Source organism: Anomaloglossus baeobatrachus, chromosome 1 (assembly GCF_048569485.1).
Source record: "Anomaloglossus baeobatrachus isolate aAnoBae1 chromosome 1, aAnoBae1.hap1, whole genome shotgun sequence".
Taxonomy (NCBI): Eukaryota; Metazoa; Chordata; class Amphibia; order Anura; family Aromobatidae; genus Anomaloglossus; species Anomaloglossus baeobatrachus.
Window position 1 is genome coordinate 91,762,646 of NC_134353.1, and position 17,493 is coordinate 91,780,138.

The window sequence follows — 17,493 nt, forward strand, 5'->3', positions numbered from 1 at the left end:
ATAATGTCCTTCACCCGGACGTGTGTCCACAGTAAAAGGTCCCTGCGGATTTTTTTGCCTGAAAATCCGCAACTTTCGCGGCAAATCCGCACCCGCGGATTTGCCGCGGATTTGCCGCGGATTTTGATGCGGATTTTATTTTTTTTTTTTTCCCCATTCAAAACAGAAAATCCGCACCAAATCCGCACCAAACAATTGACATGCTGCAGTTTGTTCCGCATCAAAATCCGCGGCAAAATCCGCAGCGGAAAAATCCGCAGCATGGGCACAGCATTTCCAAAATGCCATTGAAATGGCTGGGGAGTAGCTGTGCTGCAGATTTTCGGCAAATCCGCGCTAAATCCGCGTCAAAATCCGCGTCAAATCCGCGATAAATCCTGTAGCGTGGGCACATAGCCTTATACATTTTTTGCGGCAGACAGACAAATCTCTGTCTAGAACAGATTCTTTTTTTTATCTTTTTCTATTTTCTCATTTTTTTTGGCATAAAGTTTCTTATCAATTCTAAAATACTTTTTCCACCCTTCTTTTTTTTCCCGCAGCCTTTGCCTTCTAGCATCTATGTCATTTTTATATTGAATTTATGCCGCACTGACAGCTCGCAGCTGAAAGATGTTCGCAGTACCTTGCACATATGCTGCTTTTGGCAGAATTACAGCCCGGAGTTGGAGACAATTTATTTGTTTATTATAATTGTTGAGAAGGGTGTGAAATTCTCTATAACATTTCTAAAGAGGGAGGATTGTGGTAGTGGCCACTAGTAGTAGGAGATGGTTTCCAGATGTAGAATTCATGTTTTAAAGGGGCAATCCGTCTATGCTGCTGCGCCATTGTATTTTACTATCCTTATCTGCACTGTGTGATGAAAGATGAGCGGAGATGATCATGTGGCATCCTGAAAATATTAGGCTTTTCTGTAGTTTTACATAAACTGCAACCATAAACAAGATTAAACCATATGACTTCAGGTGGCGCTACACATTAGATGTTCGATGCACCCGCCAATTTCAATATATACAATCCTTCTGTTATAAGCCACAATCAAATTAGACTGTAAACTGTTAATTAGACTTTAAACACATGAACAATTGAATGAACATGTTATGTAACATCTACACTTGGACCTGCTTTCGTCACCAGGCACTGCCTTATTGATTATGGGGATAGCGCTTGTGATCGAGGAAACATCAGGCAGTCTGGGTGTGTGTGTAGTCCAGCAAGAGTAATCAGCTCCCTGAATTGGCCAATAGGACAGTCCCATAAGCTATTAAACTTAAAGGGAATCTGTCACCACATTTGGTGACTAGAAGCTGCGACCACCACCAGTGGGGTCTTATATACAGCATTTTAGAATGCTGTGTATAAGAGCCCAAGCCACTGTGTAGAACGTAAAAATCACTTTATAATGCTTACCTAACAGCTGTTGCAATGCAGACCGGTCAGATGGGTGTCTTCATTCTCCAGGTCCAGCGCCTCCTCAATCAGCCATTTTTGTCCTCCTTCTTCTGAAGCCTCGATGCATGACGTATCTTATGTCATGCACACTAGCCGGCATTGAGGTCCTGCGCAGGCGCACTTTGATTTGCCTTGAGCAGGGCAGAGCAAAGTATTATAGTGCACCTGCGTGAGACCTCAATGCCGGCTAGTATGCATTACGTAGGACACGTTATGCACCCAGGCTTCAGAAGAAGGACAAAGATGGATGAAAAAGGAGGCCCTGGATCCGGAAAATGGAGACACCCATGCGACCGGTCTGCACCACTCTGCCCGTTAGATGAATATTATAATGTCTATAGACATTAGGAAAAACTTTCTGACAGTGACGGCAGTCAGGGAGTGGAACAGGCTAACACGGGAGGTAGTGAGCTCTCCATCAATGGAAATCTTCAAGCGGAAACTGGATAAACATATAGCTGGGATGATTTAGAAAAGCCTGCACTCGCAGGGGGTTGGACCCGATGGCCCTTGAGGTCCCTTCCAACTCTACCATTCTCTAATAAAGTGATTTATACATTCTACACAGCGGCCTAAGCTCTTATATACAGAATGTTAGAATGCTGTATATAAGAGCACACTGGTGGTGGCCGCAGCTTATAGTCGCCAAATCTGGTGACAGGTTCCTTTAATATGGCATTGGGGTATCAGTTATAGTTTTCTTGTTTTGGTTATCTTCTGGTATTCAGCTCATGTTCAGCCTGATTCCCGCTTCTGACTATTATCATCATTATTATCATTAATACTTATTTATAGAGCACCATTAATTGACTATGCTTCTGCCTGACAATTGTGCTTCTGTCTCTGACCTCTTGGTGTTGGCACAGATTTCTGACCACCCTCTGCCAGTCCATTCCACTAGGCAGCAGCTCTTCTGTGGACCGAACCTAAAGGCCCCTGTTTAGGTCCAAATTCCTGTACAGGGCTTTAAGGGTGAAGACCAGTGTGGAGTGGATAGCAATAATACTGTCCATGGAAGCCCTATAAAGAGCTGCAAGGCTACCACACACAGTGCCCTTCTGTGACAGTGTATTTCTAAAAGACCCTAATTGATAATGTGGATAACCTATGGATGGTCATTTAAGGCTACGGATGCATGGTAACTTGTGGTATAAGACTGCAGTGTCCCGAGTCCACAGTAATTGCTTTGGAACTAGCAATTGGCCAAGACTACAACTCAACACTTGGAAGAAATCCACCCTGGATTTCTGTACGACCCAAGCGGGACATTGTGATCTATGTTGTATACCGCTAACCACGATCTTACCTCCATTTTTAGTATTCCACCAATACAACGAGATTTGTTGAGTGACTGAGTAACCTTGGATCCAGTTGCATGATGATTTCTGCGTGTTTTTACATCTGGAGCTGCAATTCAACTTCTGCCTAATTATTTGTTACCCATGATCCGTGCGTTATGGGAGGTCTTTTTCCAGTACACTGATGGATTTCAGAAATATGGTTGATACTGGAGTGTAGAAAAGCAAAATATACTTCCAAAGTCAGCTTGTAGAAAGTTGGAAGAAGTTCTGGAGGTGAAGTAGCGAGCACAATACAAGCCTCCAAATAATACAAAATAATGAGTTGATTCAGTGCTATGCATGGTAACGCTGTTTTTCTATATTTTTAGGTGTGTACATGGCACCTGTCTGCCGATCAATGCGTTTTCCTACAGCTGTAAATGTTCCTCGGGCTATGGGGGAGTCCTGTGTGATGAAACCGAAGAACAGACGAACCCTTGCCAATCACTTAAGTGTAAACATGGGAAGTGTAGGATTTCTGGGCTGGATAAAGCCTATTGTGAGTGTAACACTGGATACACCGGAGACAGCTGTGATAAAGGTAAATCACACCACTAATAGAGAAAAAGAGCCACAAATATTCTGTATGTATCGTACAGCAAATAGGAGATGCATTTACCAAGGAATGGCCATTTTATTTACATTGTTTGTTGGGAGGCTCAAGAATATTTTTGCAATGTGTACTTCTTTTTTTTAAGAACCAGTTCAGGGTCTGACGTTCCACAGCTCCAATTCCATTGTATCTGTCTCTCAAAGCTAACCTGGTTTTGTTGTGCCGTTTTTGTTTTTTATATCTCTGTGTGTTTTTCTGTCAGTATCAAAAAAAAAAAAAAATAATCAAAAATATAAAATACAATTTACTTAGATTTTTACCATTGCGGTCAGTAATGGTGGCAAGAAAAGTGTAGTCTATAATGTTCTTGTCAAAATGAATGAAAACGTTCAATAACTTATTGGGATCCGTTTGGTCAGTTTTATCGGAAGCTACTGTACGTGTATGCACCACAAAGGATTCATTCACACAACCAGTGTACTCATCCGTTTGCTACAGGGTTTTTTGTCTCGGGCAGAACACTGACCATAGAGTTTCATTGATCCATACACACATCTGTTTTAAAGGGAACTTGCCACCAGGTTTTTTCCTTATAAGCTGCGGCCACCACCAGTGACCACTTATATACAGCATTCCAGAATACTGTATATAAGAGCCCAGGCCGCTGTGTATAACGTAAAAAAACACCTTTATAACATTCACTTAGTGGGCGGTCCAGTCCGATGGGTGTCACTGCTCTCTGGTGAGGCGCCTCCCCCATCTTATGCCTTCTGCCCAGCCCCGGTTGCATGACGCATCCTGCGTCATTTACATAAAGGCTGCCATTGTGCCCCTGCGCATATGCACTTTCTTCTGCCCAGCTGAGGGAAGAGCAAAGTACTCTAATGCGCAGGAGCGAGGAAAGGTCAAAGGCTGCCTGCACGTGCGCACTACAGTGCTTTGCGGGGGGTTATACAGGGGGATCAGGGCATAATATACCACTTTTTAAATGCAGCATAGGTGCTAAGGAAGATGATGGTATTAGCTCATACACTAAAAAACTGTTGACAAGTTCCCTTTAAGTACCTTAGCGCCATAGCTTCCATCTATAACAAAGCTAAAACCGCGGTGCCACATCCATTTTCATACAGTTACGGCCAAATCCCATTGGTTTATAAGGGGGTCTGATTTTAATGTCAGTTATTGCATTACAGACTGTACTTTTCTAACTGCCAAACAGATCAGAATCCCCAATGATAAGGTGAAAATGTGAACAGAGCCTAAAACTTGTTACAATACCTTGTCCAATATATTTTTTAACATTATTATACCAAAATATAACAGAATTTAAAATAAAATGTATTAGTGAAATATTTCATTAGTGGTACAAAGTCATACCTAGAATATTTGGCACTGCTCTAAATTAAATACATTTTACAATTTAGGTAAAAACATTTTTTTTTTATATACCATCGGTTTTTATATATATTTTTACGTAAAATATAAATTTGGCTAATTTATTATGTTTAGAATTATTACTATTAGTAGTGTTCTCTAAATAGTTACTAATGTCTTCTATTAACCTTTGTGATTTGTGACTTTTTATGTTTTAATTAATGTTTTATTTGGGTGTAAAAGGATTGTGTGATATTAGAAAACCAGTTTGCCAAAATCAGCTCAGCTCCGACAAGTCAATGAGGCTGAGCTGTAATACCAGACTTGGTCCATAAACAAAAGTGGCTCTATTTCTATGAAAAGTGTACATTTTGTAATCCCCTATCTCTCAGAGGACACTGCTTTCCTTTTTAGAGATCCATCTATTGCAGGAAATCTTAAAGGGAATCTGTCAGGAGATTTTTTTTTCTATGTGATCTGGTAGGGACAGAGACTTTGATTCCAGTGATATGTCACTTATTAGGCTTTGCAATCCTTATTCAATAAAATCAGTGTTTTATCAGTAGGAGATTATCATTTAAGGACTAGGAGTCTTTTACCTCCTGGTCCAACCACACCCCCTACACTGATTGGCAGCTTTCTGTCAATAGACAACAAACACACAAAGCTGCCAATTAGTGGCATAGGCGGGGTTATACACAGCCCAGTATTCCGAGCTTTGCTAGATCAGCAGCAGATAAAACTATGATTCTATGGCCTCGGTTCCACTTGTGAATAGCTTCCGATGTGAGAGTCACCCGAGGGTCATGCGACTGTGATCCGATCTTGCTATTGGGTCACAGCTGCAGAGAAGAGGGGGGGAGCACGGCCTGTCTCTACGTACATCACACTGCGGTCGGATGACATGCGAGTGCAGTGTGATGTTTCACACACACCCATAGACTTGTATGGGTACGCTGCATGCTGCGATTCATTTCTCATGCCGTTATGGCATGAGAAATCAATTGCAGATGGACATTGCCCCTTAGTTTTGCACTAGAGTCAGAGCAATCCGGTTTTATCGGATTGCACTCGTCCGTGCAAAACGCAAGTCCTATCACAACTGCTGCACCCAGTAATCTAAGTGATACATCACTAGAATCAGGGTCTCTGCCCCTATATCATGCTGCTGTCAGATTACATAGCAAAAACCTGCTGACAGATTCCCTTTAAAAGCAACGCGCTAATCTCATACAACCTCTTCAGTGTGTGTGAACTCTCTTGTCTAGTCTTCTGTTGTTTCTTCTGTATGTTCTGTAATGGACGGCGATTCCACACTTTGCCTTATCTCAAACTCTGCTCTTCACCCTTCAGCCTTCACTGATTTATCACAGAGAATTCCACAGGTGAGACAGTCGAAACACAAGGGATTATTTCTCTTCCTCTCTCCTCCCGCCTTCCATTGTGGTGTCTCCGTCCTCCATATATCAATGTCTTCCCCGTTCTTTTTCCTCAGCTGGCATTTATTTATTTTGTTTTCAGCATCAATGTGACTGGGAAAATGGGGAACAGGGCCAGGGAAGTGATTAACAGATGGCTCATTTTTAGCTGGTTTATACTTCGGTAATTTATGAAGCTAGTGGAATGTAACTTGTATTAAGCAACCGATTGAATAATATTGAGCTGGAGGTCTAATAAATTAAATTGCATTGCTCTCCGAAACCGTTCCCTCATGTAAACAGAACCAGCTGTTCCGGCAAAGACCAGTAAATGTGTAGTTTGGTATTAAAGAGCAAAGATTTAAGCCACCAATTTTGCTGTCACTGTAATAATGTTGTATTTATTGCAAATAGACTGTGAGAATTTTCCAAACAATGATGACTATTGGAATGAAATAGTGTGATGTCCACCATAGCGTAATGATTTGTATCATGATGATCTGCCCTTGTCTGAAACGCCTGCCGTTCAGTAGCTAATGCTCGATAGAAATAGATTGGTGGCAGGGGCACATCATGGCGTTAGGTATTTTAAGGCTTTGTCTACTTTCACAATTTTTTTTTTAAATTTATTTACATACCTCTAAACAGAGTAATGAAGCAAACATTGGTGGGGAGACTTTAAGCCGCAATGCTCCTCTGCGAAATATGTAAATTGTCTCTTCAGTAAAGAAGTAGACGAACTTTAGTGCCATCTATTGGAGGAAAGAATCTTAAAACTCAAAAGTGACCCTTTAACAAGCCTTGTCATATGACTTTATGCCAGATCAGAACCCTAATTTGCAGATACAGTGTTTAGGGATGTTGTCCCTTGTCATTGCAAAGTATGAGATCTGATCTGTATGAGATGCTAAGACGGGGTCTAAGGGGAAAGCTATTCTCCTTGCTGGATTGGTGTGTCAGTCTCTGCAAGGAGAATAGCTTCCACTTAAACATCGTCTTACCCCTCATACAGCCAGATCAGATCTCACACTTTGCACTGACGAGGGACAACTATGCCGAAACATCATGTCTGTAAATTGAGGTTCTGATATGGCATAAATGCAAAACCATAAGGCAAGGCTCGTTAAAGGGCCACTTTTGATTTTGAGAATTGCTACCTCCAATAGATAGCACTAAAGATCACCTACTTCCTCACTGAAGAGACAATTTGCATGTTTACTTCTACAATGCCAACTAATACATCTCAAAGATACCAGGCTAAGAGACCGCTTAAAGGGGTATTCTCATCTACAAGATCCTATACCAAAAAGTAGTAGGCGTAATAATAATATTAGCAAATACCTTCAATTATAAATGTAGTATAGTTCTCCTGATATAACCATGTCTCCTACCTCATGTGCAGGGCATTGCAGCTTAGTTATCTGTGGTTACATCCACGCATATAGTGACAATTAGTTAGTTGCTGTGGTCATAACCAAGAATACTTAGTCTGTAATGCCCTGCACATGAGGTATGAGACATGGCTATATCAGGAGAACTATACTACATTTCTAATTGGGGGTATTTACTAATATTATTATTATTATACCTACTAAATATTAAGATAGGATTTTGGAGATAGGAATATCCCTTTAAAGAGGTTGTTCCCTGTCATTAAAAAAAACTCCAAACCAACAAATTGGTCTGTACTCACTTTCACCGGGTCAATCGGTGAGTCTCCACCGCTATTCCCGATGATTGACATTGGCTGTGGTGTCAGTGTCTCGTTGACCACAATAAATCAGTGAACTCAGTGGCTATGAACAGGACTTTCCGTCTGCACAAGAGCCTCTCACTACAGCCGCTGAGCTCATCAATTGGCTGCCACACAGTGAAGGTGAGGTCAGCATCGGAGCCATTAACAAACACGGGGAACAGAGGCGGATACTCAACGGTGGACTCAGTGCAGTAGAGTACAGCGCGGCTTGGCACCTCAGCAAGGCGAGAAATTTAATTGGAAGGGGTCAACCCTTTTAACAACCCAGATGTACGCTGATCCTACAATCATTCTCCCCTCAATCTAACATACATATTGGCCACAGGTAGGAGATAGATGAAAGGGAATGTAATTACAGGACCCGACTACACAGACTTCTTTTTGTAGTCTGTTACCATGGAGACACAAGTTTGTTTAGAACAGTGTTTCTCAACTTCAGTCCTTAAGACCCAACAACAGATCATGTTTTCAGGTTTTCCTCAATATTAGACAAGGAATAATTCCATCACCTGTGCAACATTAAGGAAATCCTGAAAACCTGATTGAGGAAAATCTGAAAACATGATCTGTTGGTGGGTCTTGAGGACTGGAGTTGAGAAACACTGGTTTAGAAGATGCTGACACAAAACACTACACATGAATAATCCCTAAATTGTTCTAATTATTAAAATAAGTGATTAATGATTCATGGTATTCAGTCTTCTTTAAGAAAAGTCATGTAATTTTATGTTAATTCCAGCTCCCTTCCCCCAGTGTTTGTCCCTTGGTGACTACAAATCCTGGAGTTGAGCAGCCAACATTACAGTAGTATGTCAATCAGCCTAATTTATGACAACATATAGTTGAAGGTCATTTTTCTTATTATAAATGTTGGGTAAGGGTACTTTCACATTTCCGTTTTTTTTTTTTTACGCAATCCGCTGTCTTGGGATTCTGCTGTTTCCCATAGACTTGCATTGATGACGGATTGTGCCAAAAGTACCTGCGTTGCTTCCGTTGGCTGACGCTCCATTGCTTCCGCTCGGCTGAATGTAACGTTATTTGTTTGCGTCAAAATGACGCCGACCAGCGGATTCCGTTGCTTCCGTTAACATTTTATAATGGCTCCCTATGGTAGCAGATTCTGTTGCAAAGTGCTTTACAACGGAATCCGCTGCTGGATTCCGCTAATTTCTACCGAGCATGCCCAGAATGAAAAACATGAAAAAAACAGAGCCGTCGCATTCCGTTAGACGGACGCCTAACGGATGCCAAACGGATGCAACGGATCCATTATTTCACAGGAATTAGCTAACGGATTCCTGTGAAATAACGGATCTGTTGCATCCGTTGACACCGCAAAAATAATGGATGCGTCAAAACGATGCAGCAACGGACCCAGCGGATTTCGCCCAACACAAGTGTGAAACTAGCCTTAGGGGTAGACAAGGATTTTTAACTGCAGATCTTCTTGTAATTGAAGAGTCCGAAAACTAAGGTGATCATGTTAGGAGCAATTTCACTAACCAAACCACTCAAACATTGGCAGATGACAATTTAGTAGAGAATTGTCTCCCTCTTTTTCTCAGTTACTCAATAAAGCAGAAAAAAAATACTTACAATTTTCAATTTATCAAAAGAACATACCCTAATTTATTTTCATTTTATCTACAGAAATCTCTTGCCGAGGGGAACGGATCAGAGATTATTACCAAAAGCAGCAAGGTTACGCTGCTTGCCAGACGACCGAGAAGGTATCGAGACTAGAATGCCGAGGGGGATGCACAAATGGTCAGTGTTGCAGACCACTGAGAAGTAAGCGACGGAAATACATCTTTGAGTGCACAGATGGCACCTCATTTGTGGACGAAATCGAGAAAGTCATAAAGTGTGGCTGTACAAAGTGCCCCTCATAATTATGTAACCTTCAGAAGCCCTTTTGAAAACGTTGTATACCTTTTATGATCGTGTTGGACTAATTCAAACTTGATAGTGGAAAATATTTGAATTATATTGTAAAATAAAGAAACAGACATATTTTTATTAAGAAAAAAAAAAAAAGAAAATGACGTTTTCCTCACTGGCAATTCAAAAAAGAAAAAAAAGTCTAAAGTTTTTAAAGCAAGACTTCTCAAAAAAAAAAAAGAAGAGATATCAGAAGAATAATACTAAGTCTACGGAGATGTCACTTAAGGAAGGGGACTACAACTGCTGTTCAACATGGTTTGCTCATTAACAGATGCTGGAAAATCAGTGTGAAAAATTGATCCCGGATAAGGAGACTCAAATTGGTTAACATATCAGCATTGATGAGCCATGCCGATTGGTGAGCCACACATTTAGTAGAAGACAAGCTGTGAATTATGAGGGATCAGATTGATTCAGTCTCTTGCAACAAGTTGATCCTACCCGATCAGCTAAAGCGTATTAAGGAACTCTGCGCATTCCAAATCATCTGGAAAGGAACAGTAATGGGGACGGACATTAGCCCAGAATAGACTTCTAAAAATGTTATTGTCACGTGATAGCACAAGAAGCTTACGAAAAGTCTTCATCTAGCCATTTTCCAGTATTATCTTTTTTTTGTAATATAAAAATTAACTGGGCCATTAGTATATAAAAGTCTGGTAGTTTTTTTAATTAGGAATAATTTTACAAAAAGTTTATAAAAAAAAACAGTATTCGGAATATGAATGAAACATATTTATTGTATCAGAGTACATCATTCTTAACAATTTTAGGTTATCCCTTTTTCAATGCTTTAATATATATTAATTTATATTTGTCCTGATATTTTTCTATTTTGGTAAACGCAAAATGACTCAAAGTCAGGATTTTTTTTTTTCTCTTCTAGAAGTAACATAGCAAATTGTGTCTGATGGATTTGTTTTGTCCGATATGTGTTCGCTAATGTGGTTGTGTAACCGGCAATGCCGTCAAAGTCTGAAGACATTGCTGGAAAAATGTACATTAGAGTGTCTTCACATTAGATCGAATTTATATAGAAGTATTTTTTCCCTACATATAATAGAAATATAATGTATATTTACGTAAAACTAAAATTGTGTTCTAGGCATACAAATGTCTCTAGGTTTTAGTAAATCCTTTCTATCCCCTCCCCATGAAGTTTTATCTGTCTTATGGAGCAGTTCATACTGTTCCCAATTGTGGTTTTTTTTTCCCCATAATAAGACTACCATAGTATTACGTGGTTCCCATGTTAATATGCTGCTGCTAAACTACAGTATATGATTGTTAATGGTTGGTAGTGGGCTGTGCTCTTCTTTCCTTAAATAAAGAAAAAAAAACAGGCACTCTGTACAAAAACATTTGTTAAGTTCAGCATTTTTTTAAATTTGTATTTACAGAAAAAAAAAAAAAAATAGGTGTACATGTGTAATACAGCGTGTTTTGTCTCACTTGGACTGATATCAGTCATGAAACTGATGTTTGTAAATTAAACAGATATTACTTCCATAACTTGTGCCTCAGCTCATTCAACTTTTTGAGGTCACTGTCAAGCAACTGTTCACATATTATTAAGAAATAAATATGTGAAGCACATAAAATACAATTTAAAGCATGGTGGTGTTAAGGGTGCTTTACACGCTGCGACATCGCTAGCGATCTCGTTAGCGATGTGACATGCCAGATCGCAGATGCGATCTGCCGAGATCGCACATGTGACCGGCGCTATAAAACCGACCTATGTGCGATCTTGGCAGATCGCAGATGCGATCTGGCGTGTCACATCGCTAACGAGATCGGTTGCGATGTCGCAGCGTGTAAAGCATCCTTTAGGCTGGCTATACACTTGTTTGGCAAACGGGTATTCCTTCCGCCTCCTCCAATATACACTGGAGATCAAAATTGTATGATCACTTGCTTTTTTCAGAAATAATGTAAATCTACATCGATCAACATTTGAAGTTTTTTTTGTAACACCATGTGGCACCATGCCACTAGAACAGTGTTTTACAAAAGATCCAAAGTTTATCACCATTAAAGCTTTATTTTTCCAAAACGTGATGATCATAATTAGAGAACAGCAATGACTGTAGCACAGAGAAAGATTATAAGTACCGTATTTTTCGGACTATAAGACGCACCAGACCATAAGACGCACCCTGGTTTTAGAGGAGGAAAATAAGAAAATAAGATTTTAAGCAAAAAATGTGGTCACTGTTATGGGGTGAGGATCTGCTGCTGACACTGTTATGGGGGTAATGTCCCCAAATTCTCTACTAAGGTACCCCATCCTGGTAATGATCCTCCAGCCTTGTATATACAGTATATGTCCCTCATCCTGGTATAGCCCACATCCTGCTATATACCGTCATCCTGGCATATGGCCGCATCCTGCTATATACTGGCATATGGCCACATGCTGCTATATACCCCATCCTGGCATATGGCCCCATCCTGCTATATAACCCATCCTGGCATATGGCCCCATCCTGCTCATATACCCCCATCCTGCTCATAATATACCCCCATCCTGCTCATAATATACCCCCATCCTGGTGTATGGTCGCATCCTGTGGCACAGAAAAAAAACCGTTCATACTCACCTTACCTCACTCCCTGCAGCATCGCTCCTCCTCCATCTGTGTCAGCAGCAGCGCCGCTGACCTGCGTGGAGCCGGTCACGATCCATGCAGCATCGCGATGTCCTCCTGTCTGTGCCGGCGGCGGCTGTGTGTGGACACGTGCACACAGCGATAACATCATCGCTGTGCGCACCGCTAGTCTCCACACAGCCACCGCCGGCACAGACAGGAGGACATCGCGATGCTGCAGGGATCGTGGCCAGTGAGTGTACTGATTCACTGCACCCCGCGCTGATGATGATACGCGGGGGGCAGTGAATACAGCCGCACATGATCACTCCAGGCTGTAGTTGCCAGGGGTAATCACACGGGCCGGCTGTTTATCCCTCGCCCATCATCCCGCCCACCTGTCAGCGCGGCTTCAGCGCTGAGAGATGATGGGCGTGGATATTAAATGAGCAGGTCCACGTGGTCACGGCAGGCGCTGCTACAGCCTGCTCGTGCCCACGATGACCCGCTCCAACGCAGCACCCTTAATCCCCACAGCCCTACATTCAGACTGTAAGACGCACCCCCCACTTTCCCCCAACATTTGGGGGGAAAAAAGTGCGTCTTATAGACCGAAAAATCCGGTAAATTTTCTGATGGTAACAGTCAACAATCAGTAGGACGTGTACAGGCCTTTATTTTGAATGACTTTAGCACATCTGCGGCCACAGGACATCACTAGTCTCTCACACTGCTCTGGTGTGATTTTGGGCCACTCTTCTTCCAGTCTCTTCCACAGTTCTTTGACTGTTGAGGGTTTCTTGGCCATAACTTTGTCACCAAGGATTTTCCAAAGGTTTTCTCTTGGGTTGAGATCAGGACTCTGGGCTGGATATTTCATCATTGCAATGTTTTCTGTTTTAAGGAACTGCTTTACCCATTATGCTGTGTGACAGGAGGCATTGTCTTGTATGAAAATTGCTGTCTGATTGAGTGATGAACGCAAGTAAGGAACCATGTCTGTTTGAAGATGGTTCTGATACACACTTGCATTCCCTCTACCATGTAGCTGTATGAGAGGTCTAACTCCTGCTGCAGAAAACATTCCCCACACCATGGCACTTCCTCCACCACCATTCACTGACTTCTTAATACACTTTGGATTCAGTCTTTCCCCAGTTTGTTGATGAATATGATGTTTCCCATCAGACCCAAATAAATTAAACTTGCTTTCATCACTAAAATGAACTATGCAGCACTTCTCCTCTGTCCACACAACATGCTCCTCATCAAAGGTGAGTCTAGCTTTTTGATTCTTTCTGCTGAGAAGTTTGTTTACCGCAGAGTGGGCTTTCAGTCCAAATGCTCTTAAACGTTGTGACACTGTATGATAAGACAGATCTTTAGGGTACCGTCTCACTAAACGACGTACCAGCGATTCTGACCACGATATGACCTGGTCAGGATCGCTGGTGCGTCGCTACATGGTTGCTGGTGAGCTGTCAGTCAGGCAGATCTCACCAGTGACCAGCCACCAGTGACTTGTGGAAACGATGCTGCGCTTGGTAACCAAGATAAATATCGGGTAACTAAGCAAAATGCGTTGCTTGGTTACCCGATATTTATCCTGGTTACCAGAGCACACCGCTTATCGCTGACTCCCTGTACTCGTAGCCAGGGTACACATCGGGTTACTAAGCAAAGCATAGTTACCCGATGTGTACTCTGGCTACGTGTGCAGGGAGCCAGCACTGGCAGCCTGAGAGCGGCGTACGCTGGTAACCAACGTAAATATCAGGTAACCAAGAAAAGTGCTTCGCTTAGTTACTCAATGTGTACCTTGGTTACCAGCGTCCGCAGCTTCCAGACGCCAACTCCCTGCTCTCTGCACATTCAGATCGTTGCTCTCTCGCTGTCAAACACAGCGATGTGTGCTTCACAGCAGGAGAGCAATGAGCAAAAAAATGAACCAGCACTGTGTGTAACGATCAGCGATTTCACAGCAGGGGCCAGGTCGCTGCTTAGTGTCACACACAGCGAGATCGCTAATGAGGTCACTGGTATGTCACAAAACCTGTGACTCAGCAGCGATCTCGCTATGTGAGAAGTACCCCTTGCCCTCTTCGCTTCTAAACTGGCGAGCAATTCCAGCTGCAGTGTTGAAACAATTACCCATGGAGATTCTTCGCATTATCCTGCCCTCTCTTGCAGTTGCATTTCATGGGTGACCAGACTTTTTGGAAGAAGAGTTCGTGATGTTGTAAAAATGCAATATTCTCGAAATTTTAGACTTGGAATAACCAATTTCTCTTGCTATGGATGATAGGGTCACCCCTTTGGCCTTCATCTGGACAATCTGCTGCCGAAGAGTTTCAGTCACTTTGGAAAGGCACAACATTTTTGCATAGTCAGTGCAAACTGGAAAGTTAGGCTGCCAGTTACATAGGGTTTGTCTGATAATGAAGGAAATTGGTGGCAAGTGCCAGATTAACACCAATAACCTGCAGATATCTGAAAGTGTTCTCTAATTTTGATCCTTGTTCTTTTTCATTTATCTCATTTACATTTTTATTATGTGTTTTAGAATAAATTCAATTTATGAAATAAGTTTAAAATACTGCGAGTTTACTCATGTTAGGATATAATCGCATAGGACTAAACAATGACCTTAACATTTAGGAAATTGTGTGTTGTCCTCTAATTTTGATCTCCAGTGTACATGCATGCTTAGTTAGCAATGCATGTGTTCTCAATGCAGGTAGGGCGTAAGAATCTACCGGACACTTCTAGCAGCGACTTTTCTCCTTTTAGAGTAAAATGTTTATTTGAAGTGCAACATGATCAACTTTATTTCCCCCGACTTTTCCCGTTAGAGAAGGGTGTTGACTCCAGCATTTAATGTACATAACCGCCTTTACATGCATTAGTCTCTTCAATAAAGATGAGCGAACCCAAACTGAAAAATTCGGGTTTCGTACTGAACATGGACTTTACAAAAAAAATCAGTGTCCAAGGTTGGAGTTTGAGTACTCTTTGTATGCTAACCACTCGGTGGAGCCCTGGTGTGATCGGATACTCTCAGTGCTCAGCCCAGTGCGGGGCGTTTGCAGTCTCTGCATGGAGGTAGCAATAATGTTTTTGGATGCAGTGTATACAAAAGAGAAAACCTTCGTATTACAGCATTACTGGCAACCTTGTATTTATCATAACAAAGCAAATATCTTTAGAAGTAAGTGACTATGTACCAACAGTGTATCATGTCAGAATTGTAATACAATGTCCAAATGATTTCATCAAAAAAGTTGACCTATCAAAATATATGTAGTCATTTAAAAAATAAACCTTTTTGTAGGGCACTCTCATCAGTTCTCATCTGTTTCACCACATCCTGAAATGTAAAATTTTCAGCAAGCTTTCTACCCATGGAACAGTTAACGAGTGAATTGGGATGCCAAAGTCTTTGGAGATGGTCCTTTAAACTGCTCGTGCTTGGTGATCATAGCATTTTTTGGTCTGCTTAGGCTAGTTTCACACTTGCGTTGTGCGGCATCCGTTGCATTGTGTTGTGTGACGGATGTAACGGATGCGTTGCATATAGTGGCACAACTGATGCGACAGATGGTGCAAAACAACGGAATCCATTGTAGCTGTTTTTTTCAACAATTACTCAACTGAGCATGCGCAGTTGTGTAAAAACGCATGCGTCACAGGAATCCGTCAAATGACGGATTCCGCCACCATAGGCTTCCATTATAAAAATGACGGAGGCCGACGGAATCCAGCACATTGCGTTTTTTTGACGCTCAGGGAAGCGCAGAAAAACGCTACATGCTGCGTTCTTTCCACCCAGCAGATGCAACGTAGCGTCGGCCGGCGGATGCAACGCAGGACCATCAGTCGCAATGCGTCGTCCATACAAGTCTATGGGAAGCAGCGGAATCCGTTAATGGATTCCGCTCTTTTCCAAAACGGCGAATTGCGACTGAAGGACAAAAACGCAAGTGTGAAACTAGCCTTAGACAGCTCTCTTCTTTTTGTCATTATGAACAGGGGAAAAAATTGGCATTTTTAGGCATCAAAGCCACCATTCAGAGGGTCATTAAAATAAATAATGTGAGAATTAAAAAGTTGGGGTCAGGTGAGTTCAATTTCTAATTAATCACAGGTTAGTCAGCGTTTGACTTTTGCATCAAACTGAACAGTGGGTGCCATTCATTTTGTCCCGGCATTATTTTCATCCTTGTATCCATTTTCCTTTTTAACCTGTGATTGAAGTCGATGATGTCTTCTACTTCATCACCACAGCCGGCAAAGTCTCACACCTGCGCATGTCCAGGCTCTCTACTCAAACAACATCTTTGTTGAATTAGTGGATGATTTCATCCACATCAATCAAAGGTGGGGGGGACATTAGCACAGAGAGGGGGCACAATGCACAAATTGGAGATGCCCATCGGACCACTCAACAAAGGATATTTTCAACAAAATAAAGTGTGGAGCAACTTAAAACTTTATTAAAAAAAGGTATGTATCCCAGATCACTGTCAGAATTATATACATGCCGTGTTAGCAAATGTTTAAAAATCTGCACAACAGGGTGAAAAAACTGTTCATCTGGAATTTTCAAGCGGTACAATCCCGATCTTGGTATTTCCTGTTACTTCCAGACAGATGTGAGCATTGTAATCAATCAAATGCCATAACCATGATGCGTTGGTCAAAGCTGCAGCCAGTGATTGACTGCAGTGGTCAAATGCCCATTTGGATGGAAAAAGCGGTGCTACAAAGCATTCAACTGCAGAAAAACGATGATCGCAGCGGCAGCCCCGGCCCCAACTGCAATTTGAAGTGATTTTGACGGTTCTATGTGACAGAAAATACCTAAAAGTTACACCATTCTAAAAATGGCACTGCTCAAAACCACAATCAAGAAATGTATTAACCCCTTTAGGTGTATCACAGTAATTAAAGCAACGTGGAAGGAAAAATTGAAAATGTTACTGTTTTCCATAGAAATGTTACTTTAGCCCTAAATTTTGAATTTTCACAAAAGTAACAAGAGAAAATGGCCTTAGCAGAA

General features: G+C 41.7%; 1 protein-coding gene across 3 annotated transcripts in view; it reads left to right on the forward strand.

Moving 5' to 3' along the window:
- SLIT2 (slit guidance ligand 2) overlaps nucleotides 1–11,355 on the forward strand; it is a 474,993-nt gene extending 463,638 nt beyond the window's left edge. For 2 of the 3 annotated variants that reach the window (XM_075346918.1, XM_075346919.1), the window contains 2 exons: nucleotides 3,125–3,336; nucleotides 9,550–11,355. In XM_075346918.1, coding sequence (XP_075203033.1) covers nucleotides 3,125–3,336; nucleotides 9,550–9,791 — 454 coding nt within the window. In that variant the 3' untranslated portion in view covers nucleotides 9,792–11,355. Of the gene's footprint in view, nucleotides 1–3,124; nucleotides 3,337–6,075; nucleotides 6,108–9,549 lie in introns of all 3 variants that reach the window. The other variant, XM_075346920.1, reaches the window with a different exon arrangement.
- Nucleotides 11,356–17,493: the final 6,138 nt, after the last annotated feature.